At 41.5% G+C, this 27,858-nt stretch overlaps 1 protein-coding gene across 8 annotated transcripts in view; it reads left to right on the top strand.

Moving 5' to 3' along the window:
• KHDRBS2 (KH RNA binding domain containing, signal transduction associated 2) overlaps positions 1-27,858 on the top strand; it is a 753,630-nt gene that overhangs the window by 542,389 nt on the left and 183,383 nt on the right. For all 8 annotated transcript variants that reach the window (XR_012801185.1, XR_012801184.1, XR_012801181.1 and 5 more), the window contains one exon: positions 24,328-24,452. Coding sequence is in view for 1 of the 8 variants with exons in the window: in XM_075598111.1 (XP_075454226.1) it covers positions 24,328-24,452 (125 nt within the window). In the remaining 7 variants the exon portion in view is untranslated. The remainder of the gene's footprint in view (positions 1-24,327; positions 24,453-27,858) is intronic.

Raw genomic sequence — 27,858 nt, forward strand, 5'->3', positions numbered from 1 at the left:
GCAGGGCATTTCGGACCCCCTTTTCCTCCGCAAGATCTGCAGATGTGTCTGTTCCTTCCACGGTAAGTGAAGAACCGCTTTTCTTTTTCTTTTTTTGCCTTTTTGTTTTGGATGACACCGTCCCCTCAGGGATACTGGGGTCTCCATCTTCATTCGAAATTTTAGCAGCATCACTGGATCCACCTGGCTTTTCTTGCAACTGTAATAGCTGACGGAAATATTCGGTGATCCACTGCTCCCGCTCTTTCTCCCGCCGATCATATTTGTCATCATAGGGAGCGGACTTTTCGGTTCGTACCGAGTTCAGGCACCCCCACCATTCTTGGGGTGTTTTGTGGGTGTGACTCGGTTTGGGTTCCCCATAACAGATGTCTTCCTCCTCATCGGACTGGAAGGGCCACTCTTCCGTGGGGTAGGGTTCATTACAGGAACACTGCATCTTGTCCTCCATTTTGGGGCTCTCAGGTGTAATTTTCTTCCTGACCTCAGGAGGCGCTATGGCAGCTGTTGCCACTGTATTTGCTAGAACCCCCAATTGTGGTAGTCCTACAGGTGGGCATATTTTGATTGTAGAGGTCGTAGCTCTCACAGGCATTTCTGTAGACTTTTTCTTTCTTGGATAAGTTTTACAATATCAGCAGTGCTGTGCACGCATTTTCTCTCATCAGGTATACAGGATGTGCAGTTGCTAGGTAAAAACGTCTATTTGCTTTACACCATTTACTTGCTAGGTTTAATCTCTCATTAGGTATGCTGGATGTGTACACTGGCGACACACTTTATTCGAGCTTGGCTAGTCCCACGAATTCGGGTATACCCGGGTGTATTGAGGTTTGTGACTGTTTTCTGCCCGAGTGCATTGAGTTATTTTCCAAGCAGGGATTGAAGCATTTTATTCCCGCTGGCTGCAATACTGCACAGTATATATATATAAACTGCATTACAATTCATGAATTTATGCCATCTGGTAGACACGCGAAGCATTGCAGCCTATTAAATCCTAATCATTATCATTTAACAGATCAGCCGCCCATCAGCCAGGCATGAACCCAGGCTGGGAAGGCAAATGCAACGGGGCTTGTCAGAGGTTAGGAGTGGCGCATTCCAGGTATCTGCCAGGTACATACCGGGTATTTGCTCGAATAAAGTGTGTCGGTGCAGTAGTTGCTAGGTAGAAACTTCTGTTTGCTTTACACCATTTACTTGCTAGGTGCAATCCCTCCGCTTCAGCAACAGAATTTGGTTTTCTGCTTGAGTTCAGTAATTTTCAGTCTCATCTTTGGGTATTATGGCATTCACACTTCACGCTTTGGGTGTCTGTTTTGCTCCCAAGATACATAGGCAGACTTTTTTACTTGCAGAAAAAAAACATTCTTTGCAGTGGAATATTTCTTTCACTCCCGGCAGGGTGACTCAACACTCAGCAATTGGCTTTGGAATACCTTTTACACAGTTCAGCAATTACTTTTTCCCCGGTAGGGCAATTTTACACTCGGCATTTATTTGCTAAAAATTCCCCTGCTTCAGCACAGTTTTGTTTCAATTTTCAAACTTTTCTGCATATACTCCATTCACAGCTGGTAGTCCTATGCGGTGTGGCAACCTTTATTTGCAAAATGAGTACCGCTCGTGGGTCACCATCTGTATTCACTGCTTCAGCGAAACTTTTGAAAACAACAAACACCTATCCCTTTTTAAGGGCTGACTCACTTCTTGAACCCTTACTATGGCTGGAGGGCAAAACCCCTATTTCAATGACCATATTACACTTTGTGATAGGCAAATAAGGTTTAGCTACTTCAGCAGTTTCTCTCCTCTTGGGATTGGGGAAAACAGTCCATCTGTGGTTTTGTAGGTTTCAGTGCAGTGTAAGTTTCCTGCCTGGGTGTGTAACCCTTTAATTCTGATCTCTGCTGCAGGTGAATCTTTGTTTTTGTTGCTCAGGTTTGTTTGCAAGATTGTATGCAGGCAAAAGCACAAAAAAAAATTCCACAGGCAATCTCCGGCCCTTTAAACTTCAAAGGCCACCTCTCATCCCACTTCATACACCATATGTAGGAGGACACGTGCAGAGGTACACAATGGAGACTGTTGTAAGGTGAAATTATAACAAGGATTCATTGTGCCTGTCACTTTAAACAGCAAATAATCAACATAAGCGAAATAGTGAGCCAACCAAAAAACCCTATCTCTGCTTTGGAGACTATCTATACATGTAGCTCAGCCCTCTCTGACTGGGTTGGTTAGCTAAGCTATTTACCAGCCCCAAATCATGGAGACATTTATCAATACACATACATAGATAATAGTCTTATACGAAAAAGTCTTATCTGTTAGCTGGGCTGCTGTGGGGGAAGCTTCTCTGCTCTCCTGGAGCCGCACCCTTGTGTGCACAGAAAATGTCAGGCTCCAGGTTAGAATCTTGTCCTCTTTGTCTTGTGGTCAGCTTGTCACTCAAGACATTTGCCCTTCCTTGGTTCAGCCCAGTTGTGGACTAAGGAATCTCTGCTCTGTCTCCAAGTTCAGCTCAGGTGTGAGCAAAGGAGTCTCACTTCCTGTCTCAAAAGACAGACTTTTCTAAGCAATCTAATCAGGCAGGTGGTGTTAGTTAATTGCCTATCAGCAGTTAACCACCACACTGCTGGATTAGAGGCACATTTGTGAACAGGGATAAGTCCCCTGTTATATACCTCCCCTGTTTGTGGTATGTTCGGGCTTACCACGGCCAATGCCCATCCTTCCACTCTCATTCGAGATCTTTCTGTGACTTGAATGAGAGTGGATGGAGGAAGAGAACCCTGTTTCCCGCTCTGATTGGAGCCCTTTCTCCAGTTTATTTTTGTCTCCTCCCAAAGGTGCTTGAGATCAGCACTCCTCAGTCGCTCGAGGAGGACTTTTTCCAAGTAAAGTCTTTTTACCGAGTGCGCGGTCATGAGATTTCCGTTGCGTCGGGCACTCCTCTTTTTGTAGACAAACTGTATGGCAACAGTTGTAGAGCAGTTAGGACTAGGCCTTAGAGTTTTCCGCTCCTGAAGCGGTCTTTCTGCACCTCCCCCACACAACGGAGTCGCCAGTTCAGCTTCTTTGGGACTGAGTTGCACCTCCACCTCCCTTTCCAGAGAAAGTCCTATCTTTTTAGCTTCCTCAGCTAAGGATTCTTCTGGCTTTGATTCTGCACTCCTACCTCTGTTTGTTGCCTGTTGCGCAGCTGTAGGTTTGGCTAGTGCTTTCTTAGGTGGCTCAAACTTCGTAATCTTGTTTTGAAGGTGCATGGAGTCCCCAACTCTCACTGTACCCTTGTCCTCACGGGTATTAGTTACTGTGGGATACTGGTGCTTGGGCAGAGCCAATACCTTTTTCCATATTGGAGGAATCTGTAAGTTACTGGTCTGCAGAGACTCAACCTGTTTGAGTGCGTCTTGCAAGTCTCTTCTCAGGGAATTTATCTGCGCACTTTGCTTTCTCTGAGTCTGTATCAGTGTCTCCTTCATATTCTGGAGCTCTGTAATTTTTGTCGTTAAGGTTGCAGCTACGTCTGTTTTCTCCTTGGTGTACTGACTCAAGGGAATGGAACAGTCTCTCTGTCTCTCCAGCTCTTGCTCCAGTTTCTGAGCCTTCTCACGCTCCCTCTCATACAGAGTCACCTGGTATCGAAGCTCCACCTCCAATGATGTTCTGAAGACATGCAGCGTGGCCTTTAGCTCCTCATACTGCTCTGTGGGGACGGACTGGGTATTCAGACGTTCCTGCAGCGCTTGTACCTCTTTAGCAGCCTGCAGGTTTTCTTCCTGCAGCGTTTGCTGCTTCTCCTCAGCATACTGGAGGTGTTTACGCAGACCTTGCAGTTGGTTCTGCAGTAGATGCTCTGCTTCAAACTTTTCATCTTTCAAAAGTTTATTTATTTCTTTAAGCACGTGCAGCTTTTCATTCTTTCCCTTGACGTGTTCTGTCAACTCAAAAAAAAAAATTTTTATCTTAAATTTTCTCTTTTATCAATCTCTGTACTATTCAGGGCCTCCTTGCAGTCCACCTTCCATTTCTGCACATCTGCTTGGATGCGGGCTGTCTCCTGGCGTGAGACTTCCATCTCCAGGTTTAGGTTCTGAAGCTCCTTCTGAGAGACTTTAAGATGTTGGATAGTTTTCCTTGAAATGTCCAGCTCCTCAGTGAGACTGTGAAGTTCCTTTCTGGAGACTTCCAGTTCTGTGCGGCAGCTGTTGATCTCATGATGTGAGGCATCCAGTGCTCTGCGGATTGTAAGAACCGCCTTCTGAGATACGTCTACCTCTGTCCGGACACTGTTGACCTCCTGTTGTGAGGCATTCAGCTCTATGCGAAGAGTGTGCATCTGTTGCTGGAAGACTGTCATCTGCTTCAGTGCCTCCTCATACTTCCGCTTCAGCTTAGCCATCATTTTATCAGATTGGTTCTGCTTTTCATCCAATGTCGGTAATAGTAGAATTTGCAGTATCTAGCTCAGTCTTGAGATCGTCCAATTCTGTCCTGGCCAAAGAGTACATTGTGAGCACCTCTTTCTGTAGCTTCACGTTATTTTCCCGTAGCCGATCACAGTCACGCCTGGCAACCTTCAGGGCATCCCCAGGGCTGGTCAAGGGATCGTCACTCACCGGTTCCGGGCTCCGCTACCCTGGGATGGTTGGTTGAGGTTTTTTCACATTTAACACCGGACAGATACTTCTTTGGGGTACACGACTTCTGCCTTGGGCCCTCTGGATATTCAGTCATCTGCGGGACGACTTCTCCATTTTCTCTAGGCTGCAGGGCATTTCGGACCCCCTTTTCCTCCGCAAGATCTGCAGATGTGTCTGTTCCTTCCACGGTAAGTGAAGAACCGCTTTTCTTTTTCTTTTTTCGCCTTTTTGTTTTGGATGACACCATCCCCTCAGGGATACTGGGGTCTCCATCTTCATTCGAAATTTTTGCAGTGTCACTGGATCCACTTGGCTTTTCTTGCAACTGTAATAGCTGACGGAAATATTCGGTGATGCACTGCTCCCGCTCTTTCTCCCGCCGATCATATTTGTCATCATAGGGAGCAGTCTTTTCGGTTCGTACCGAGTTCAGGCACCCCCACTATTCTTGGGGTGTTTTGTGGGTGTGACTCGGTTTGGGTTCCCCATAACAGATGTCTTCCTCCTCATCGGACTGGAAGGGCCACTCTTCCGTGGGGTAGGGTTCATTACAGGAACGCTGCATATTGTCCTCCATTTTGGGGCTCTCAGGTGTAATTTTCTTCCTGACCTCAGGAGGCGCTATGGCAGCTGTTGCCACTGTATTTGCAAGAACCCCCAATTGTGGTAGTCCTACAGGTGGGCATATTTTGATTGTAGAGGTCGTAGCTCTCACAGGCATTTCTGTAGACTTTTTCTTTCTTGGATAAGTTTTACAATATCAGCAGTGCTGTGCGCGCATTTTCTCTCATCAGGTATACAGGATGTGCAGGATGTGCAGTTGCTAGGTAAAAACGTCTATTTGCTTTACACCATTTACTTGCTAGGTTTAATCTCTCATTAGGTATGCTGAATGTGTAGTTGCTAGGTAAAAACTTCTGTTTGCTTTACACCATTTACTTGCTAGGTGCAATCCCTCCGCTTCAGCAACAGAATTTGGTTTTCTGCTTGAGTTCAGTAATTTTCAGTCTCATCTTTGGGTATTATGGCATTCACACTTCACACTTTGGGTGTCTTTTTTGCTCCCAAGATACATAGGCAGACTTTTTTACTTGCAGAAAAAAAAACATTCTTTGCAGTGGAATATTTCTTTCACTCCCGGCAGGGTTACTCAACACTCAGCAATTGGGTTTGGAATACCTTTTACACAGTTCAGCAATTACTTTTTCCCCGGTAGGGCAATTTTACACTCGGCATTTGTTTGCTAAAAATTCCCCTGCTTCAGCACAGTCTTGTATCAATTTTCAAACTTTTCTGCATATAATCCATTCACAGCTGGTAGTCCTATGCGGTGTGGCAACCTTTATTTGCAAAATCAGTACCGCTCGTGGGTCACCATCTGTATTCACTGCTTCAGCGAAACTTTTGAAAACAACAAACACCTATCCCTTTTTAAGGGCTGACTCACTTCTTGAACCCTGACTATGGCTGGAAGGCAAAACCCCTATTTCAATGACCATATTACACTTTGTGATAGGCAAATAAGGTTTAGCTACTTCAGCAGTCTCTCTCCTCTTGGGATTGGGGAAAACAGTCCATCTGTGGTTTTGTAGGTTTCAGTGCAGTGTAAGTTTCCTGCCTGGGTGTGTATCCCTTTAATTCTGATCTCTGCTGCAGGTGAATCTTTGTTTTGTTGCTCAGGTTTGTTAGCAAGACTTTATGCAGGCAAAAGCACAAAAAAAATTCCACAGGCAATCTCCGGCCCTTTAAACTTCAAAGGCCACCTCTCATCCCACTTCTGACACCATATGTAGGAGGACATGTGCAGAGGTACACAATGGAGACTGTTGTAAGGTGAAATTATAACAAGGCTTTATTGTGCCTGTCGCTTTAAACAGCAAAAAATCAACATACACTGGCGACACACTTTATTCGAGCTCGGCTAGTCCCACGAATTCGGGTATACCCGGGTATATTGAGGTTTGTGACTGGTTTCTGCCCGAGTGCATTGAGGTATTTTCCAAGCAGGGATTGAAGCATTTTATTCCCGCTGGCTGCAATACTGCACAGTATATATATATATACTGCATTACAATTCATGAATTTATGCCATCTGGTAGACACGCGAAGCATTGCAGCCTATTAAATCCTAATCATTATCATTTAACAGATCAGCCGCCCGTCAGCCAGGCATGAACCCAGGCTGGGAAGGCAAACGCAACGGGGCTTGTCAGAGGTGAGGAGCGGCGTATTCCAGGTATCTGCCAGGTACATACTGGGTATTTGCTCGAATAAAGTGTGTCGGTGCAGTAAGCGAAATAGTGAGCCAACCAAAAACCCCTATCTCTGCTTTGGAGACTATCTATACATGTAGCTCAGCCCTCTCTGACTGGGTTGGTTAGCTAAGCTATTTACCAGCCCCAAATCATGGAGACATTTATCAATACACATACATAGATAATAGTCTTATACGAAAAAGTCTTATCTGTCAGCTGGGCTGCAGTAGGGAAGCTTCTCTGCTCTCCTGGAACCGCACCCTTTTGTGCACAGAAAATGTCAGGCTCCAGGTTAGAATCTTGTCCTCTTTGTCTTGTGGTCAGCTTGTCGCTCAAGACATCTGCCCTTCCTTGGTTCAGCCCAGTTGTGGACTAAGGAATCTCTGCTCGGTCTCCAAGTTCAGCTCAGGTGTGAGCAAATAGTCTCACTTCCTGTCTCAAAAGACAGGCTTTTCTTAGCAATCTAATCAGGCAGGTGGTGTTAGTTAATTGCCTACCAGCAGTTAACCACCACACTGCTGGATTAGAGGCACATTTGTGAACAGGGATAAGTCCCCTATTAAAGTAGGAGTGACTGTGGGTGTGGGACAGTAGCCACAAGTCTAGGCTACTAAAGGTTTGTCTTAAAGGTGGGGAGAGAGTGTGCATGGCTTATACTGAGTGTAAGGGAGTTCCACAGGTAAGGGTCAGGAAAATGATTAAGACAAAAGAGAGCAGTAGAGGTGAAAGAGGTGGAAAGGAGACTGTTATGAATAGAATGCAGGAGATGAACAGAGGCATAGAAGGAAGTCAAAGCTGATCTGTAGGGAGAAGAAGATAAGTGGAGAGCCATGAAAGTAAGGAGACGTTTATGGGTAATCCAAAACTTGATGGGTAGACAGCAGAGTGATTTAAGAAGACTTTTTTGGGAGAAAGTGAAATTATTCTAGCAGCAGAATTGTTAATAGATTGCAAGCAATTGTTAATAGATTCCCAAGAGGCAATCTAAGACCTGGGACTGGACTAAAGGTGTGAGGGTAGGAGTGGACAGATATATCTGAGTACAATCTGCTTAGAGATGATGAGATGATACCTATGGCCAAAAAGTTGATGAGGTCACTGCAACAGGGTCTTTCCCCAGTTTAAAAAGGCAGCACACCAAATGCCTGTGTGTAGCTGATTAGTCCGACAAGGAGCCTGTTAATGGCAGCTATAGTAAATTAACAAGTCTCCACCTGGCTCATAAAGCAGTTTTAAAGGTGTGCTGCACAAACTGCATACGGTTTTCTTGCACACAGAATAATCGTGTTGCCAGCAAGATCCGAAGGAACCAGACCCTCTATTCCAGGACACAGCAGTCACTGTAACCCGCCAGAGGGTGCCCCCTATGGATACCAACCCAGACCCGGACTGATGTAAAGAGCCCCTTACAGATACCTCTTTGGACTTTGGGGTCAGAGGCTGGCAAGAGGCCTAACCTCCCAGCCCTCCAGATAGGGAATGGGAAGTATGAGTCAGTCCTTACAAGGGATAGGCTGTTTTGTTTGTTTTGTGTGCTGCCATAAAACTGTATTGTTTGAAGCTACAGGCTAAATAAAAGCCAAGGTTTATTTTCCCCAATAAATGTCTCCCTGGTTATACCTCTTTACTCATCTCCTACATATTGTGGTTGAAGTGGGATAAGAGGTGGCCCTTGAATTTCAAAGGTGCCCCAGAGACCATCCAGAAAATGTTTTGTACATTTATTTCCCTACTGTACAGCTTGAGCAACCGAAAGCAAGAACAGAATTTTATGCAGAATTGACTATACACCCAGGCAGGAAAGCTGCACTGTGTGGGAGAAAGCCACAACTCCACAGTATCATTGTGTGAACTGCGACAGATGGTAACTCACACAAGGCACTAAATCTGAGACCACGTCTGCGTCAGAAAAGAAAAACCTCCTTGGGTTTTTAAAATAGCTGCTTAGAAAAATATAAATTCTATAGACATGCCTGGCAGAGCTATGAACCCTGCAACTGAAGGCTGTCCACCAGTAGGACTACCATCTGGTGTTCTAGCATACATGGAGATAATCACTGCAATAGCACCTCCCGAGGTCAGGGGGAAGAATACACCTGATACCACTATAATTGAGGGAAAAATGTGGTGTTTCAGATACCTTTGTGGACTTTGGGGTCGTCAGAGGCTGGTAAGAGGCCTATCCTAGCAGCCCTTCAGTTAGGGAATGGGAAGTATGAGTCAGCCCTTACAGAGGGATATGCTGTTTTGTTTTGTTTGCTGCCTTAAAACTGTATTGTTTGAAGCTACGGGCTGAATTAAATCCAAGGTTTATTTTCCCCAATATATGCCTCCCTGGCCATACCTCTGCACTTGTCTCCTACAGGTACCAATTGCTAGTTTGTACAGAGAATTTAGGAGAGGTCTCAGAATAGAGCCATGAGGTACACCATAGAAAGATAAACAGTAGATGAAGACATGTTAGCAACAGAGACAGAAAATGTGGTATGGGATTACAGTAGTATGATGTGAATCAGGATAGAGCTTTGTTGCAGATACAAAGGAAGCTTATAATATGAAGGAGAAGAGGGTGATCAACAGCATTGAAGGTAGCAGAGAGAGAGAGCAGGATTAGTAGGGCAAAATTACCATGGGAGTTGGCTTCATGTAGATCATTGGCTACTTTAGTGAGCATAATGTCTGAGTGAGCTATATGAGAAACAGATTGAAAACTGTCCAGGATGGCATCAGAATTAATAAAGTTGATAATAAGGGAGAACATGAGATGTTCTAGTAGTTTGGATGTGCCAGACAGCAGGGATACAGGGCGGTAGAAAGTCACCTTGTAGGGTCTAGTGTATTTTTGAGAATAGATGTGACCACCATATGCTTAAAGGATGGTGGGAAAATGCCAGAGGACAGGGCAGAATTAAAGATATGGGTGAGAGTGGGGACTAAGACAGGCGTAAGAATTCTGGTAATGTGTGAGGGGATAGGATCAAGATGGCATGTGGTAAAGAGAAGAGAAAATTAGCTTAGAAACTAACAAATATATAACAGGAAAAAAAGAGACAAGAGAAGAGGAAGGAGGTTTAAGTAGAAACATAGAAGAGGGGAATGAAATCTCCTTTTGGATAGCATCCACCTTGCCTTTAATGTGGCCAACAAAACTTGACGAGAAGTGAAGGAATGATGGGAAGTGGGAGGAGAAGGTCTGAGGAGGGAGTCAAATACAGAGAAAAGACATCTTAGATTGGATTTGTGAGTGTTGATAAGTGTGCAAAAGTAGTGTTATTTGTTTGATTTTAACTTTGTATGCTATTTATATTGCATATTTATGTAGTGTTCATGATTTTTTTGGTGTTTTAAATAGTTATATTTCTGACTCTAAATTGGTGTTTGCTTTTTAATGTTGGATTATTTTTTTTTACTTTTGATTTGGAATGATGCAGTTTATTTAGATATTTATTTTATTATTCATGGTTTTGTTCTGGTATTTTAATTGTTTATTCTGGTCTTTATTTTGGATTTGATTAATTGATTGGTGGTAATTTTGTTCAGTTTACTTCTTTATTTGTTTTTAGTTTAAGATTGTTTTGAATGCATTTTTTCTTGTTTGTGATTGTTTTGAATGCATTGGTTCTTTTTTGTGATTGTTTTGTTTAGGTTGACCATTGACTGACATAGTAATAAATCATGCCCATATTATATTGGGATGATGTACTCACTGTGCCATTCAATTGTTTGATTGGCATTAGTAATGTGTTGATTTTGCAATGTAATGTGTTTTTATTTGGGCTGTTTTTTTATTTCTTTACCATTTCTTGTAATGGGGTAAATCATGCCCATATTATATGAGCATGATGTATACACTGTACCAGTGAATGGGTGAAGAGTGGGGGTAATTGCCTGGGGAGGGTGGTTAGACCTCCTGGGTGGGTAGTGGGAGAGGTTGGGTTAACCCCTTAATTACTATAGTGGTTACTAACCACTAAGGTGATTAAGGGGTTAGGGGACATTAGATTGTATTTTTGATTGTACTGCATTGTTTGTGGCAATGAACGACATGGGCAGTGATGAGAATGAGGACGGCCTTCATCGTGGCAGCCTGGCAGGGGTGAGTGCAAAATGTATTTATTTTATTTCTGCTTGTTAATGTTTTATTTTAAATGGGCAAATGCACTACTATCCCTATCTGGATAATAGAAATTTTGCCCATTACTGTACTGTATGTGTTAGGGGGGTATATTTATTTCCCAATTTTTTAAAGCACAGGATTGGTACCGCAGGCCGACGGAGACCCCCGTACACCTGCGGGGACAACCCGAGGGCCACCGGACTCCCGCGGGTACCACTCAAGGGCCCCTGCCGGCCTATAATAACATTCCTATGCTTTAAAAGAAATGTTGTAATGTATGTTAGGGGTTGTTGGGGGCACAGGGGGTGGGTACCTAGTACATATTGTAAGGTTAATTGGGGGCAATTGCCACCAATAAAGCTGCTATTTGGCCTTATCCCCTTCATTGCCTTAGTGGCTAGCAGCTAAGGTAATGAAGCTGCTTTCATGTATTTGTTTTTTAATAGTGTGCGGGATCAGGGGGGTCTCCTGAGCTGAACCGCTTCGATTTCTGACTCAGGGACCTCCTACTTCCCGAGTTACAGAACCCGGTATGGAGCATCGGATGCCAGTGTCGCCGCCATTTTTAAAGTGTCCACGTCACATGACGCTGGACATTTAAATAATAGAGGAGATTCCGGCACCCCATATCTGGGCCTGTAACTCGGAACCAGAGGGTCCTCGAGGCTGAAATGAATGTGTTTCATATCGGGAGACCCCCTGCTCCCACACACTATTAACAAAAATTACATTAATGCAGCTTCATTACCATAGCGGCTAGCCGCTACGGTAATTAATTATTTTTTATTGATGTCTGATTTGCAGGATTTAAATCCCCCGGTCACGTGACGTGGGAGCTTTAAAAGCATTGGTTTCACAGGGGATACCGGCACCCCATAGCGTGGCCTGTATCTCATGAAGTAGGGGGTCACCGAGGCTGAAACCAATGCAGTTCAGCTCTGGAGACCCCCTGCTCATGTACACTATGATCAAAATCTATATTCTTAATGCACGATCGCCTGCAAGAGCCGTGCATGGAGACACAGCATCTCTATGCAGGTCTTACAGGCGACTTTTTTTTTTTCAATCAGCTATCACACTTTAGATTTTTAAGCATGATAGCAGGGAAAAGAAAACAGCTCGCGCGATCGGGCATATTTTTGCCCACACCTAACCAAGTGAATCCTGCTTGGTGAATTCTTAGTGAATCCCGCATCTGGCTTCATTTTTTATCGTGGGATTACATATTTCCCAATCTGGCGCAAAAGCTCACTGCTTAGTGGATTGCCCCCTTAGTGTGGATTTGTATGTCTACTACTGTAAATATACCAATTTTGTTTTTGAGCAAACATTGTTGCAATGGTATCTACTTATTTTATTTTGTCCTGACTACTGTCATTTTCTTTTTGATATATTAATAGTATTAAGAGACTATCATGTGAGTACATATCACACATTTTAATATTAATCGCTTTTCAAAATTGTTTTTCCCTATAATATATCTGTTCGGACAGATGCGCTTAGTTACTCAATCATTTTGATCTCACATTTTGCCTAAAGCAGGAGGTTTATTAAAAAAAAAGGACTAGAAGTGTGATTATGCCCTATAATGCATTTGTTCCAATTATTTTATGTATACAAAATCAGACAAAAAGTATTAATTGAAATAGGTAGTTGAGTTCACTAGTTTTCAGATGGTAGGCATTATGCAGAGGTACTGGGGAAAAATGAAGACTTCCACACTAAAGTTATGCCTCTTCAAACAGTTATCTTATTAACACTTCAATTCAGAAACAAACACAACATTTTTTTTGGGGGTGTGGGGGGTACCCTTGGTCAGGTGTTTTATGCAGATATCACAGTTGACGGATGTGTGGGGCAGCCCCATGGTAAGGAAGGAAGTGGACACTTGACATTTGGAGTAATGTAATGGTAGAGAGAAAGTAGTTACAAAACCCTTGACAGCAATCCTAGAAGAGATGGGGAGGAGGAAGAGGAATGCTTTAAAAAAGCAGAGACAGAAGAGCAATGCTTTAAAAAAAAACCAGCTAGGGCAGGCAGCAAATGTGAGCTGGGTCAGTGGTAGATAAGGTAATTAAGTTGGTTATTGCTTAGATTGCATATATCAGGGCTGAAAGTTGAAGGAAGCAAAATTAGCATAGCTACAGCTGAGCTGAGATTTCAGAGCACCGTTTTGACAAGGCATTTGGGAAGGAGCATAAAACCATCAGCAGAGCTGTTAAAATGCAAAGGAAGTTATATTTAAAAGCAAACCATGTTGCCTACTGTACAGCTTCCTATTAAAACTGCAGTGAAAACCAATACAAAAATAAATAGATTTAATTTAAAAGCATGACTGAAAAGAATACTCTTCATCAGCATGATTCATATTAGCCTTAGAATAGATGATATACATTGTAAGTAAATAAAAAAGCACAACAAAAGTTATGGATCATGATATGGAAAGACAAGAGTAAATACAAAAATAAATACAATAAATGTATGTATACCTTTATTTGTATAGTGACATCCATGTCCTTCAAAGCAGTACTACAGTGACAAAATACTAGGAGACCTAATGTGAATAAGCTCTGCAGACATAATATAAAAAATAATATAAAATAAAAATTAGGAAAAAAACATGTCCCTGTAACTGGTGAGAACTTACCATAACACCCTCCTACTGTGTCTGTGTGTAGGCAAGGGTTCATGGCAAGGGATGTATAGTACTGTACTAGCCAAGGAACTAGTACTTTGAAGCTACTTACTGTAAGTGCTTATCAAAGAAGTGTGATTTAAAAATGGCATCAAATGTGAAGAGAGCGGGGGAATTCCAAAATGTGTGGGGCAGTGTGGGAGAGGGCTTTAGATACAAAAAGGGGTAGACAGAAGACATTCTTGAGCAGATTGCTAGAGGTGGGCAAGTGTACAGTATAAGGAGAAATTAAAGTTGTGATGTAAGGAGGGACAGAAGAGTGTATAGCCTTAAAAGATAGAATTTTGTAAGTAATACAGCATTTATTGGGAAACCAGGAGATTTCTGCAGGAGAGATGCGGAGACAAATTTAAGACAGAGAGGAGTAATTCTAGTAGCAGCATTTTGGATGTACAGTATTGTAGGGAAGACAGGTGAGAGGCAAGAAGGCGGGAATTAGGGTGTTTGAGTTTTAGCAGTAGAACAACAGAAGATAGGGTGTATCTTTGCATTGTTACAGAGAAAAACTCGAAATTGTGCATTATGAAAACTAAATATTCATGATTGGAAAATAGAATGTATACTTGTGACGGAGTGGCCTTATAGGTCTGGTCAGAAAGGACCTCACACACCACTTTCTTGCAATGAAAGTCCTTTATTTATTTTACCAGGTAAGTCAGGTTGCAATATACTTTAACTGGAAATGGAATAGACAATTTTAAGTATGTAGCATAGGTCTGCAAAATACAGTAACACATCAGTCCTTAATCTCAAGTCCACGAAAGTGAGTTCTGGTTCTCCCCAAACAGGCACTCTGCAACCTGTTTCCTCACAGATTGGGAGCAAAATGAGACGACAGCAGGAAGTCTGTTGCCTGCCTTTTAAACCTTCCCTTTCCAATCAGCCAACAGACCTACACGCTTGGGTGTGGTTTTTCTGGTCTGCTAGATTGAGAGACTTTTTAATCTCTTGTATACTCCCGCACAATACTATACAACTTGAAATATGTACAACTTCTATATATGGTACAGTACTACTTTTGCTTCAAAATGGAAATGTGATGGAACAAATACAACAAGATATACCACAACTGTTTTACAATACACATCACAATACACAATATTCCTCTGCAATAATTCAAAGATACACCCTTTCCTGTGTTGCTTGACTGCTTAAACTGTGACACAGACCCTCATTCTCTCCCGTTTCGATTATTGTAACCTCCTGCTGACCGGCCTTCCTACCTCTCACATGTCTCCCAAACAATCTATCCTAAACGCTCCTGCCAGAATCACTCTACTCTTTCCTAAATCTGTCTCAGCGTCTTCCCTTCTGAAATCCCTCTCCTGGCTCCCTATCAAATCCCCTATCACACTCAATTCTCCTCCTCACTTTTAAAGCTTTACACTCTTCTGCCCCTTCTTACATCTCAGCCGTAATTTCTCGCTATGCACTATACCGACTCTTGCGTTCCGCTCAAAGAGGTCTTCTCTGTACCCCCTTTGTATCTAAAGCACTCTCTTGCCTTAAACCTTTCTCACTGACTGCCCCACACCTCTGGAATGCCCTTCCCCTCAATATCAGACTAGCACCCTCTCTATCCACCTTTATGACCCACCTTAGAACATACCTGCTTAACAAAGCATTTGAGTAGTACCGTGGCTGATACTATACACCTCATACATTAATCTTGGTCCCTTGCAGATGCACTTACCAGAACACCCTCCTACTGTCTCTGTACATTCTTCCTACCTATCAATTAGATTGTAAACTCTTCAGTGCAGGGACTCATTTTCCTAAATGCTACTTTTATGTCTGAAGCACTTATTCCCATGATCTGTTATTGGTATTATTTGCTATTTATATGATTGTCATGTGTATTACTGCTGTGAAGTGCTATGTATATTAATGGTGCTATATAAATAAAGACATACATATAAAAAAAAGTCCTGCAACAGATTTTTTTGTTTAATCTACTAAGAACTTATATCTCTCAATGAAACTCTTTTTTTTTATAGTATAACTAAATACCAGGGGGAAAGATATATGTCATAGATTATAATGGCACTCCACTAAAATTAATGTACTGCCTGGGTGCATGAACTGCAATAAAATGGGAATAGAAGAATGGTTGCAGGAACTCCAGGTCTTGTGAACAGATAACATTTTATTACACAGGTCAATATTTTGGCCCTCTCAGGAACTTTTCTAGCCACCCCCAAGGTAAGATATGTCCCTGTCCCTGAATAGCCTGATCCCACAGCCTGTATGATATTAAGGATATAAGGAGACAATTACAGGACATACAGACGTATAGTATTGAATACCTATCCTATTCTCATGCCACTCTCCACAGGAGATGCGTCCCTGAATAACATAGATAGATACTTTGATAAGGCAAAAACACAAACAAAAAAAGGAATTCTGCGTAATCTGAACTCAAATCCCAAGTAGTAGTAATAGTGGTGGTATTCAAAAAATGTGACTGGCACATTTAACAATGCTGACGTGAAATAAAGAGAGTACTGTATAGATGTCAGAAGGATCTAATGTGTTATATAGTGGCTAAAGGGGAGTACATTCATAACGGATTGGCCTAGAACATCAGTGTGCCTAGATGCTGAATGGTTAAAAAAAAAACATAATTTTATTGGGTGTTTATAGCACACAAATCTAAAATAGTTAGTACTCGTGGGGGTGGGGTTGAAATGCCCCACCTGTGTGATGCAAACAAACAACACTCAGTAACTCATACAATAAAGAATTTATAAATGAAAAAAGGATCCATTTGGAAAGATTTAAATCCAGAATAATCACACCTTTTAAAGAAAACGTTATCCCATCAAAAATCCTCTAGCTAGGGGTTTAATTTGCCAAAGTAAGTGGTAATGTAACCACCATGGGCTTGAAGTAAGAATAAAGTGTATTACTTCAGAACCCAATGTGAGTAATTGGATCAAAAATGTGGTTAACCGCACTGTAAGATGCTGTACTGAAACTATGCCAGCATCTGGTAGTCAAAGCAATACTTAGTCTAATTAACTCCCTGTGTAGTCTCTTGTTAAGAAAAGAGGGGAATGGGAGTGGGTGGGGTGGGATTCAGGTAACCTTAGTCTAATAATAGTAAACCCTGAACAACATTGGTATTACCTGCTTAGACTAGGTCAATGTATAACTCAAACCTGGTGATGTGTAGACAGGTCAGTGTAGCACTAGCTGTAGTGGGGGCATACAATGGTTGTAGAGAGGTCTTACTATGATAGAATAACAGCAGATCAGAACTGCTCTAAAGACCCATCTTTATCTTATGTGCCCCCAAGAAGTGGCAAGTCGGTGTATCCTCATCAGTGTTATTGATAATGTCTAGCCTTATCCAGAAATAGAAATATAGATGTATTTATAACGTATTTATCTATATAAGTATTGCTGGCTTATAAGAAGGAACTAGGGAAACAATATGTCTAGCGTTATCCAGAAATAGAAATATTGTATTGTATGTCTTTATTTATATAGCACCAAAAGTGTACTCAGCACTTCACAAAGAATACAGTAGGGGGGATTATAATAATACACTAAGTGCAGCAAAATCAGACCATAGGAAAGGAAATCCCTGCCCTGAAGAACTTACAATCTTAGTGGTATTATGGGAGCCTTAAGAGACAGCAGGTGAGGGAATAAGTGCTGTTGGATGACAGTGATTGGTCACAATTGGGTGGTAGGAGTGACTGTGGGACAAAAGCCATGATTACAGGCTATTGAGATGCTTGATTTAAGGGGTGAGTTTTAGGGTTAGTCAGTATTAAATCAGACGGTTAACACCATTTACAGGGGAAGAGATGGCAGGGAGGCGTGGGTGAGATCAGGTGTGTATGTCTGGGTTCAGATTTAGCGGTAATCCCCAGCAGTAGGAAGAATAGATGATAGTAAATAGAGGGTGTGAATAGAGGATTTGTAGGGGTGTTTTTTTTATTGAGTGGTAAGGAAGTTGTTGGGAGAGAGGTATATAAATAATGGTGGAGTGGGGAAGTTGGAGAGAACTGCGATATTCACAAAGGAGTGAGCAAACAGTAAACAGTAAAAGCAATAGTGAGGGCATAGTGAGATGCAGGAGGAGAGACTTCCTAGTTATTGGAGGATAGAAAGAGTACAAATAATCACAGCATTTAGAAAATAATGTTCTCACAGTTGCAAAGTTGTTGTTGTTGTGCAGAGTCCAGATCTTCCTCTAATCTTCACCTCCAATTTCAACTCCAACATTAACTCTTCAGACACTTTAAATGTGACACTTTTGATGTTACACAGCCATCTTACTGGTATAGTAATATAGATATAGATGTATTTATAGCGTATCCATCTATATGAGAATTGCTGGCTTATAAGAATTGACTAGCAAATATATGTTTCTAGTCTTATCCAGACATAAGAATATAGATGCATTTATATGTTATCCATCTTTAGAAGTATCTCTGGCTTATAAGAATTAATATAATAATACAGGCAGAACTATTACTTAAGGAAATAGATGTGTAGATATGTGTTCCAATAGGAAACACATTCACACCCTGATTTATGAGAATTGTTGATAGGATAGAGATGGTTTCAATCAAATAAACAGTAATTTATTAGAACAGCAACAAAATATAACAATTACACGGTTGTACTAATTATACTTCTTTAGAAGGTGTGTACTTATTACAGGCCTAACAAAACAATACAATACAGCTCATCCTATCTAACAATACATTGATATAAAATCCAGATATATATACAAATTTACAAGTGCACAAGAATTATGATCATAATTACCTTAAATGATGTCTATTGGTATTCCAATAGGTCTCTCTGAGCTCTCCCTCCAAAACTATTCTCTCCTGACTAACTAATACCCTTTATGTGGTTTAAATGTGTTTCTAAACCCATAGCTGAACATATAGGAGGTTCTGATTGGTTGAGGAAATATGCTCAAACTAATTTATGTGTGTTTCATTGAAGTTGATGGGAAAACCTAGTAATACCTGATCTGTCATATGATGGCAATAAATGGGGGATAGGTCGTAGTTTGATCTCTGTGGAGAATGTGTATTTGTTTCCCCTGGGGTCCAAATGCTAATTCAGGAAACACAAGTCCTGTTTTGAAGTTCCTGAAAATAACCAATGAATGTTTATTATCAGGGTGTGAAGTAAATAAACCCTTTGTTTGTCAATTTCTCTCACTTCTTGAATCTCAATGGAATGTGTATCCAGGTGCAGATATCTACTTCAAAAACAGTTTGTGATTCCTGCACAAAAGCAATTATCTTGGGTAACAATAGGATTGGGCACTGAGTGATGATTTCAGTGCTGGCACTCAAGGCCGAAGGCCGTTTCGCACCCAAGTGCTTGATCAGGTTGATGCCTACGCTTTCATGTAAGCTTGGGGGCTTGAAATAGCATTCCATTGCTATGGTAACGAAGCAACATGATCCCGCAAGCCAATGGGAGAACTGGCATGTACTACTGACATCAATAATTACATTCCGACAAGTAATTCAGGATAATAACAGTGCACGAAAGGTGATGGAAAGTTGATAGTTTATTCAACAAGATGCATACATGGCAGTATGAATATTGTAATGTACAGTAATAGAGATGGTGTCAACTGTTAGAATATTGATTTTTTTTTGCATAATAATGTGTATATGACTTAGCCTTACACTCACTTGAGATCATAATGTTTACACAGCAGTTCTGCTGCACCAAAATGTGAGTATGGTATGTAGTCCTAGAGCCTATGGATACTATAAATAAAAGTGATAGTAAACACTCCTGGAACCAATAGGCATCTATATTTAGGTAATTAGCAATAAGGTCACATATATTAAAGGGAGAGTCACTCAACAACTCCAAATGAGTGGGCCAATCATCTCTGAGGATGTGCATACATTGAATAAAATGATGCAGTGAGGAGACCAATGTGTCAGAGTGACAAGTATTCTGACAAGGGAGAAAATAACAAAAACAGCTTTCTTAAACTGTTCGATGTTGCCAGTGTTTGGCACATAGTATGTATGGGAGAGGATGGGTTGTGACTGGTGTGTATTAGGGGTACAGGGAGTGGTATAAATCTCCTAGCCATAGGTAATTACTCATGCCACCTAACAAGGACTTGTTCAGAGAGTCAGTTTCTGTGCCACTAGGATGTAGAGGGGCTTCATATGTGGAGACTATAGACTGCCCAGAGCCACACCTTCTCATTTTGGGGGATACAGATACTTTAGATAAATGGTGAGAATACAAAGCCCTCATTGAGTCCTTGAGGTGATAGATGTTTTAATTAAAAATTCATCTGGACTCTCGCATAAGTAGGGCTTTATCCCAATTGCCACCCCTGGGGCACGGGTCAACGTGGTCAATGCTGATGTATTTCAACATTTCTATGTTACCGTAGTATGCATTATTAATATGTCTTGCAACTGGTGTGTCCAGATGGTTTCTGATAGAGCCAGCATGCTCAAGGACCCTCTGCCTAAATTGTCTCCTTGTTTTACACAGGTACATCTTCCCACACTCACAGACTGCAAGGCATATGATACCTATAGAGAGGCAGTTTATAAACTCTCTGGTGTTATATGCTGTACTATTATTCCAATTGTGGAACACCTTGGTGGAAAGAATTGATGGGCAAGCCCTACATCCATGGCACATATACGTGCCTACTGTCTTATTTTTAGTTAGCCAAGTTTCATTTCTTAGGTGCCTCTAAATTGCTGTGTACACATAGATCCTTTACGTTGGGCCTCCTGCTTGTCAAAGTTGGAGTGGCTTTCAGGACTTCTCTTAAGTCTTCATCCTCCAGCAGAATGTGCCGTTGTGTTTTAGGGATGTTGTTTAGTTCAGACCACTGTTTGTTAAAAGTCTTGACAATCGGATAAGCAATATAATATCAACAGCTTCATTAACTGTAATACTACCTTGGTAGTTTATGTAATTACCTGTGGCTGTGGGAAGAGATATGTCGGTAGGACTACAAGGGCTTTGAAAATTAGGATGCAGGAACATTGTAGATTAATTCGGAGAAAAGATCTAGAGCATCCGTTTCAAAGCACTTTACAGAATGTAGCAAGGGGGGAATTAAAAACTTCTCGTTCTTAGGTATTGAGAAAATTGAAAGGAAGGAGAGAGGGGGGGATACTGTGAACACCCTGAATTGCAGAGAGTCCTTTTGGATATTCACTCTAAGAACTAGATTTCCTGAGGGGATCAATGTTGAGTAGAGCATTAACCACTTTTTGAAATGATCATGACCACATCTTAAGAGATAGAGATTTTGATCTGATCTGGATAAACTATAAATAAGTAATTAGAAGAATGTTTTTGGAGAATATCTTAACTGTAAATACAAACAGGTAATCATATAATGAATTCTCTCATTGGATTGGACTTTGTTTGAACCAATAAAAATTAAAAACTCTTTATGACATAATTTATCATTTGGTTTGTATCACAGTGTATAATGTTGTCATATGATCGCTTGTTTTAAAATGGGACAGGTAACTATATGATGCAATCACTTATTGGATAAGACTTTGTCTAAACCTGCAGTGATTGAAATTCTTTATGGTACAGTGCATTGCCTTATTCTATGTTGAATTGTATAGTGTTGTTAAAAGATTAATTGCCTTAAAATGGGATATGTATTAACTAGAATCTTGTGTCATCCCCTGTATGAGTCAATATTATATAAAACAATACTTGTTAATATTTTCAACAGACGACAGAGAAGCCCAATGCTACATCCAACATGACAGAAATACACAGTAAAATACTTATATATTCTCTTGAAATAGGGTCATTTAGTTTAACCCTTTGGCCACCCTCTGTCATGTTGGATGTAGCATTGGGCTTCTCTGTCGTCTGTTGTTTACATATGCCACGCTCAATAGCACTCCATTTTGACACATATACATATATAAATTTTGTGGGGGCTCAGGGGTTTCCAAAAAGAGCTTGCTGGGGTTCTGTGTTTTGTTAACCCATTCTCAGCTGTTCCAGCTGGTGGAGGTTAGTGGCTCCTCCTTCCCAGGTTTTAAGCCCGCCCCTCCCCACTTCCCTAGTTTGCAAGTTCCTCATTCTGCTGGATATAGACCCACTGTGGTCTTTCTCCCTCCTAATAGAGGTAAATGAGAATTTTAATCCTAATAGAGGTATATTAGTATTCTATCTGGTAGTGTTAGGACTTGCGAACAGGTGTCTGCCTTGACGTGGCTCGCAAGCTTACAACGCTTTGGCCAAAGGGTTAAACTAAATGACCTTATTTCAAGAGAATATATAAGTATTTTACTGTGTATTTCTGTCATGTAGGATGTAGCATTGGGCTTCTCTGTCGTCTGTTGTTTACATATGCCACGCTCAATAGCACTCCATTTTGACACATATACATGTTAATATTTTCCTAAGGTACTCCACAGAATGGATTGAATATCTTTATGATCTAAACTATTTTCATCCTCATTGTCATCACAAGGATGCATATTTGTTTTTACACGAGTATATTGCATACTTCATTTTTAATTGTTTTGTGTTTTATATTTTAATTAATAAATATTTCTGTATTTGTCAATGTTGTTACTGGCTGCCCAATTGAGCTTGCTGTTTTTGTCATACGTCTCTCATGGAAAAAAGACTTTCTTTACAACTCAGCTATGGTTTGTGTTGACTTTTGAACATAGAGCCCGTGATTGTTTTTTTCATGGGTCTCTGTGTGGGAGTATGGCACCACTAGAGTTTTCCAGTTTAAGGGCTTATACTGGCCCGTTTATATAATTTTTCTATATATGTACATCACTCTGTACCCCTGCACATGCGCGAACCGGCGGGACGGGGGTTTATGTAGTCGCTGCCAGGGTTACTCACTCTCCTCGGGGTACTCCCTAATGGGCGTCCCCATAGGGATGACGTGAGGACTGACACACGGCTGTTCACTCCCCTACACCTTGCCATGGGGCGCATGCGCTGTGGATGCATTTTTTCATTGGCCGGAGTTGAGTTGTGACGTCACAGGTATCGCGAGATTTGGCAGCCATTGCTATTTAACTGTATTGTGTACCGTGTGAAAGCACTTCTTGATAAAGTGCTAGGCACGAAACGCGTAGAAGGGCTGCATCCCTTGTTTTTATGACTTTCAAATAAAGATAGATTTTTGCCAGACCTGCTTCTTCTTTGGATCGTGGTGCGCTGCAATTTCTCTATTGTTTGACAATCGGATGACCTGTTGATCATCAGTAGGTGGTTTGTCTTTCAGAAGGGCTGAATGTGAAGTTCGTTTGGCTCTATGGTAGGCTTTTTAAAATATTGTTATTACTGTATTCCCTTTTGAGAAATCTTTCTTCCATAATGCCTGCCTGAATTTCAAAATCCATGTCTGTTGAGCAATTCTGGCATACTCTTAGGAATTGGCCAGTTGGTATCCCCCTAATCTGAGATATAGGGTGGTCTCTATCTGCTCATAGCAGGCTGTTTGTGGCAATCTTTTTGTAATAAATCGTGGTCATAAATTCCCTCATTGGTGTTCAGGTCAAGAAGTTAATCTCCTTCCAGCTGACCTCATAGGTCAATTTGAGGTTGATATCATTAGTCAGATGGAATGGATCCGCGCTCATGCTTCCTAAAATATCATTAGTAGATCAGCTCCCTCCTCTTGCAGCTCCTGTTCGTGGAAGTGTTCCCCTCCTCCACCAAAATCCATCCTAGAGGAACTTCACCATCTGATCAATCATAGAAGAAAAGAAGCATAGAAGCGCACCAAGGGTGAAGAATTGTATATTCAGTAATACAAAAAATATAGCAAGTAGTAACTTACATATTAAGAATTAAAAGTCCAGTGGGCAACGTAGACTCTGCCTTGGTGTAGTGTCTTGAAGTGATACCGTGCTGAGACTGATCGATCCCGCATGCTGGGATGGACCGTATGTTTCAATGTTACTGTGCTACTTCCGGGTTCGCGTGTGCAGCGTTACCCGTATGTAGCAATCTGACACATCTCTAAGACTAACTGGGTCCTCCAAACTCGGCTAGTATTGTGCACACAAAGTAAACTGAGGCAGTTAAAACTGGAACAGTAACACACTGAGCCAGAAACAAATGAGCTCTACCACAATGCGTTTGCCACTGTGGTTACCTATGCCCTCAATAAGGGCACAGATAGCCACATTGGCAACCAATGGGCAACCTACTACCCACCCCCTTCTGATGGGCAATTCCCCCCTGCTCTGCACTTGGTTATGATCGCTTCACATTTGGTCCATGGTTCACCGCACATATATGGGGCAGGGTGGAGAAGCAACTGACTGCATCTGTATGTGTGTGAGGTGTCCTCATGCCTGTGGACCTGAAAAAAGACTGAGTTGTACTTCAAAAGTTCCTGGCGCCCATAACTTTCACCCTTGCTACCTTTCGGCCAGCTACCTGAATCTAGCACTCTGAATTGAGGTAACTATGCTGCGTAGCCAAATACTACACGCTCCCTAGGAGTCGGGCAGGGAGGGTTACAATAATAATAACACTGTATAGGAAGTACGTAAATATTCATATTTTGTGTTCCTCCTCAAGTGCAGCAAGTTTGAGTGTATCTGTTTTTTTGCCTTCATTTAGGATTACAATGATGAAATTCGTCAGGAGCAATTAAGAGAATTGTCCTATTTAAATGGATCAGAAGATTCAAATCGTGGAAGAGGGGCAAGAGGTAGAGGAATTAGAGTAACTTCTGCTTCTGCCAGGTGAGCAATTGAGTTATGACCTCACACAATTTCTTAGTGTTTGAAATGTATACTTTGAATTTAAATCAATACTGTCTTTTAAAATATAAAAAAAAAATCAAGAGACAAATAAGTGCAAAGCAAAAAAAAATTCCCAATATGTAATCATTTCAAAATACAGTGAAACTGTTATTTGGTCCAATGCTTGCATTGCATGTTTCCTACTGCCCAAAATGTCAGCCAAGTTTTCAATTAAGCAAATTCAGCATATCTTTCTGAGCTTATGTAATGACAAGCTTCAAGATGATATTAATTTTTAGTTAAAAAGAAAGAATAAAAATGGATGCATTCTTAATAAATTCATTTGGGGAAAATTATGGGAACATGGGTCGCTATATCATACTTACTGTACAGATGTAGCAGAAGATATTGCACAACTTAACAAAATGCTCTGCACATATCTGCAATACACACAAAACACATCTGCAATATTTATCGCAAGACTTATTATGGCTCCATTGAAAACTATAGTTACACAGGCAATATTTTCTGTTATTTCTTGTGTTAATGGTGGTATTAACTTCTGCTACATCTATCACCTTGACATTGTGGCTGTAAAAATAATGTTAATAATTTAGTCTACCTAATTTGGGAGTTTACCAATGTATTTGCAATAGACTACATCAATGTATGTTGTAAAATAGCTTATTAAATGTTATCTTCTGAGAGCTGTAGTTCTTCATGTTAGACAAAAAAGCACATGAGCAGACCATTTGGCTTGTGAATAAACCAAAGATATGTTTTCTAACTTTGTTAGAAAACAAACAGTGTGATGGTGAGGGGGTAACAGGCTCTTTTTTTTTTTTATAACTTAAATTTTATTGAATCAAAACAGCATAAAATACATTACAGAATACTTTTGTCTTGTATGTAAACATTATTTTAACAACTATGTAAGTAACAACGAGGTCCTGCTGTGCTTCGGGACCCGGTCTTCCGGGTATTTTGGTGTGGACCATATAGTCCAAACCGACTCTACTTAAATGGACAAACAGACACTTATAACTCAACTTAAAAGGGGAGACAATACATACTCAAAAAAAAAAAAAAAAAAAAAAAAAAAAAAATATAGGGAAAAGGGAGGACAAGGTGGGGTGGGGAGGGGTAGGTTGGGGGTGAGGTAAGGTAGGGGGAGTGCGTTAGCAGTAGATGCGACACGTGGCCCTGTGTCAAGCATCATAGATGCTTGCAAGCTAAGTCGTCTCTCACATTACTTATATTATAATGCTGCTATAAGGGGTCTTGGGTGTATAGAATACCTCCTGTATGTCCCTCCCAAGGAGAACGCATCTACTGTTATCAGAGCCATATTGAGGACCTCTCAATCCCCGGGATATCTGTCTGTGCCAGCCAAGGCGTCCAGACTTTTAGAAAATTGTCACCAGTATCGTTAACTAAACTCGTTAATTTTTCCATCTGGCAAATGAACCAAATTCGATTCCGAATCTTTGGGATGGTTGGGATATCAGATTGTTTCCATAATGCTGCTATCTCGCACCGCGTTGCAATTGCAAAATGGGCAATTAGTTTGTTATTTGCTTTGGAAAGGCCCGTCAATGGCCTGTTCAGGAGGAACAACCACGGGTCTGGGGGAATGGTTAGATCAAACAGTCTCTGTATCCAATGTCTAATCGCCTCCCACAGTGGAGAGATCCGTGGGCAAGACCACAGCATATGTAACAGGTCGGCTGTTCCTCCGCACTGGCGGGGGCACAGGGGAGAGGAACCCGGCACAAACCTTGATAATTTCAGTGGGGTGAGGTACCATCGCATTAGGACTTTATATGCGTTCTCCTTGAGCGTGGTGCATATGGAGCTCTTCGCTGTGGCCATATATATGGCGCTCCATTCTTCATCTTCTAAGTTTTCTCCCAGATCTGTTTCCCATTGAGATCGGAATGAGGGTATCTGCTGCTCGTGTTCACCAGAACTGATCACTTCTCCGTATAGCTGAGATGTAAGTCCCTTCGTGTCGGCCTCAGCCAGACAGAGCTTTTCGAAAGATGTTAGTAGGGGGTATGGGGCAAATTTGTTATAAAATGCCCTGATCTGGAGGTATCTAAAAAATTCTGAGTGAGGGATCTCTTTCTCTTCCCTGATATGGTCGAATGTTTTGATTTTTCTGTCATAACCCTCCAGATCTCTAATTCGATTGTAGCCCCTCTGTCTCCAGATTGAGATATTACTGACTGATAGACCTGGAGCGAAATCAGGGTTATTCCATATGGGTGTTGCAATGGAATTTTTTGTCGTGAGGGAATGCCGAAATTTCGTAGACTCCCAGATTGACACTGAGTTGGTCACCGAGGAGAGCGGCATGGCGGTAAATTTTCGCGCCGTTTTAGGTAACCAAATTAAGCTGCTCAATTCCAGAGGTGCACACGCAGCATTTTCTATTTCCACCCATCTCTTTAACTTTGGGTTAGATTGCCATTGTACAATCTGACTTAATTGTGCCGCCTTGTAGTATGATACCAGGCAGGGTACAGCTAGGCCGCCCGCCACCACAGATCTTTTCATATTTAATTTACTTACTCTCGGTTTTTTACCTCCCCAGATAAATTTGGAGATTTCAGATTGAAGTGAGTGCAAGTCTCTCCAACTGAGTGGCACTGGAAGAGTTTGGAAGAGGTATAATATACGGGGGAGTAGGTTCATTTTGACACTATGGATACGTCCAATCCAGGATATCCTTTTGGATGTCCACTTCCGTAAATCAGATTTTAAGGTCCGAATCAGGTTGGGGTAATTTGCATTGTACACGTCTTTTACAGTTTTGGTGATGTGGACACCCAGGTATTTTATGTGGTTTTGTTGCCAGTTAAATTTGAAATTCAATTTTAGTAATTTCTCCATGTGTCTAGGGAGGTTGATGTTGAGGGCTTCCGATTTGGATTGATTGATTTTGAAGCCGGAGACCTTAGAGAATCGATCTAGTAGGTCGAAGAGGTTTGGTAGGGACGTAAGGGGTTTTGTGATAATCAAGAGGATGTCATCCGCATACAGGGCCGCTTTATGGGTCTGGGAGTATGCGTTTAACCCTGAGATGTCTGGGTTTCCTCTGATTTGTGCCGCCAGTGGTTCGATACATAGGGCAAATAAAAGCGGGGATAATGGGCAGCCCTGTCTCGTGCCACTCTTTATTTGGAATGGCAGAGAGGGGTAGCCTTGGTGTATGACCCTGGCGGTGGGGTTAGAGTACAGCGATAGAATCGCTTCACTCACCCGATCTCCAAAGCCAAATGTCGCAAGCGTCTCTTTTAAATATGGCCAGTCTATCCTATCGAAAGCTTTTTCTGCATCCAGACTTAACAACATGCTTTGAGTTGCCTTACTATTTGCCAAATCCAACAGATCAATAAATCGT

This window comes from Ascaphus truei, chromosome 4, assembly GCF_040206685.1.
Source record: "Ascaphus truei isolate aAscTru1 chromosome 4, aAscTru1.hap1, whole genome shotgun sequence".
NCBI lineage: Eukaryota > Metazoa > Chordata > Amphibia > Anura > Ascaphidae > Ascaphus > Ascaphus truei.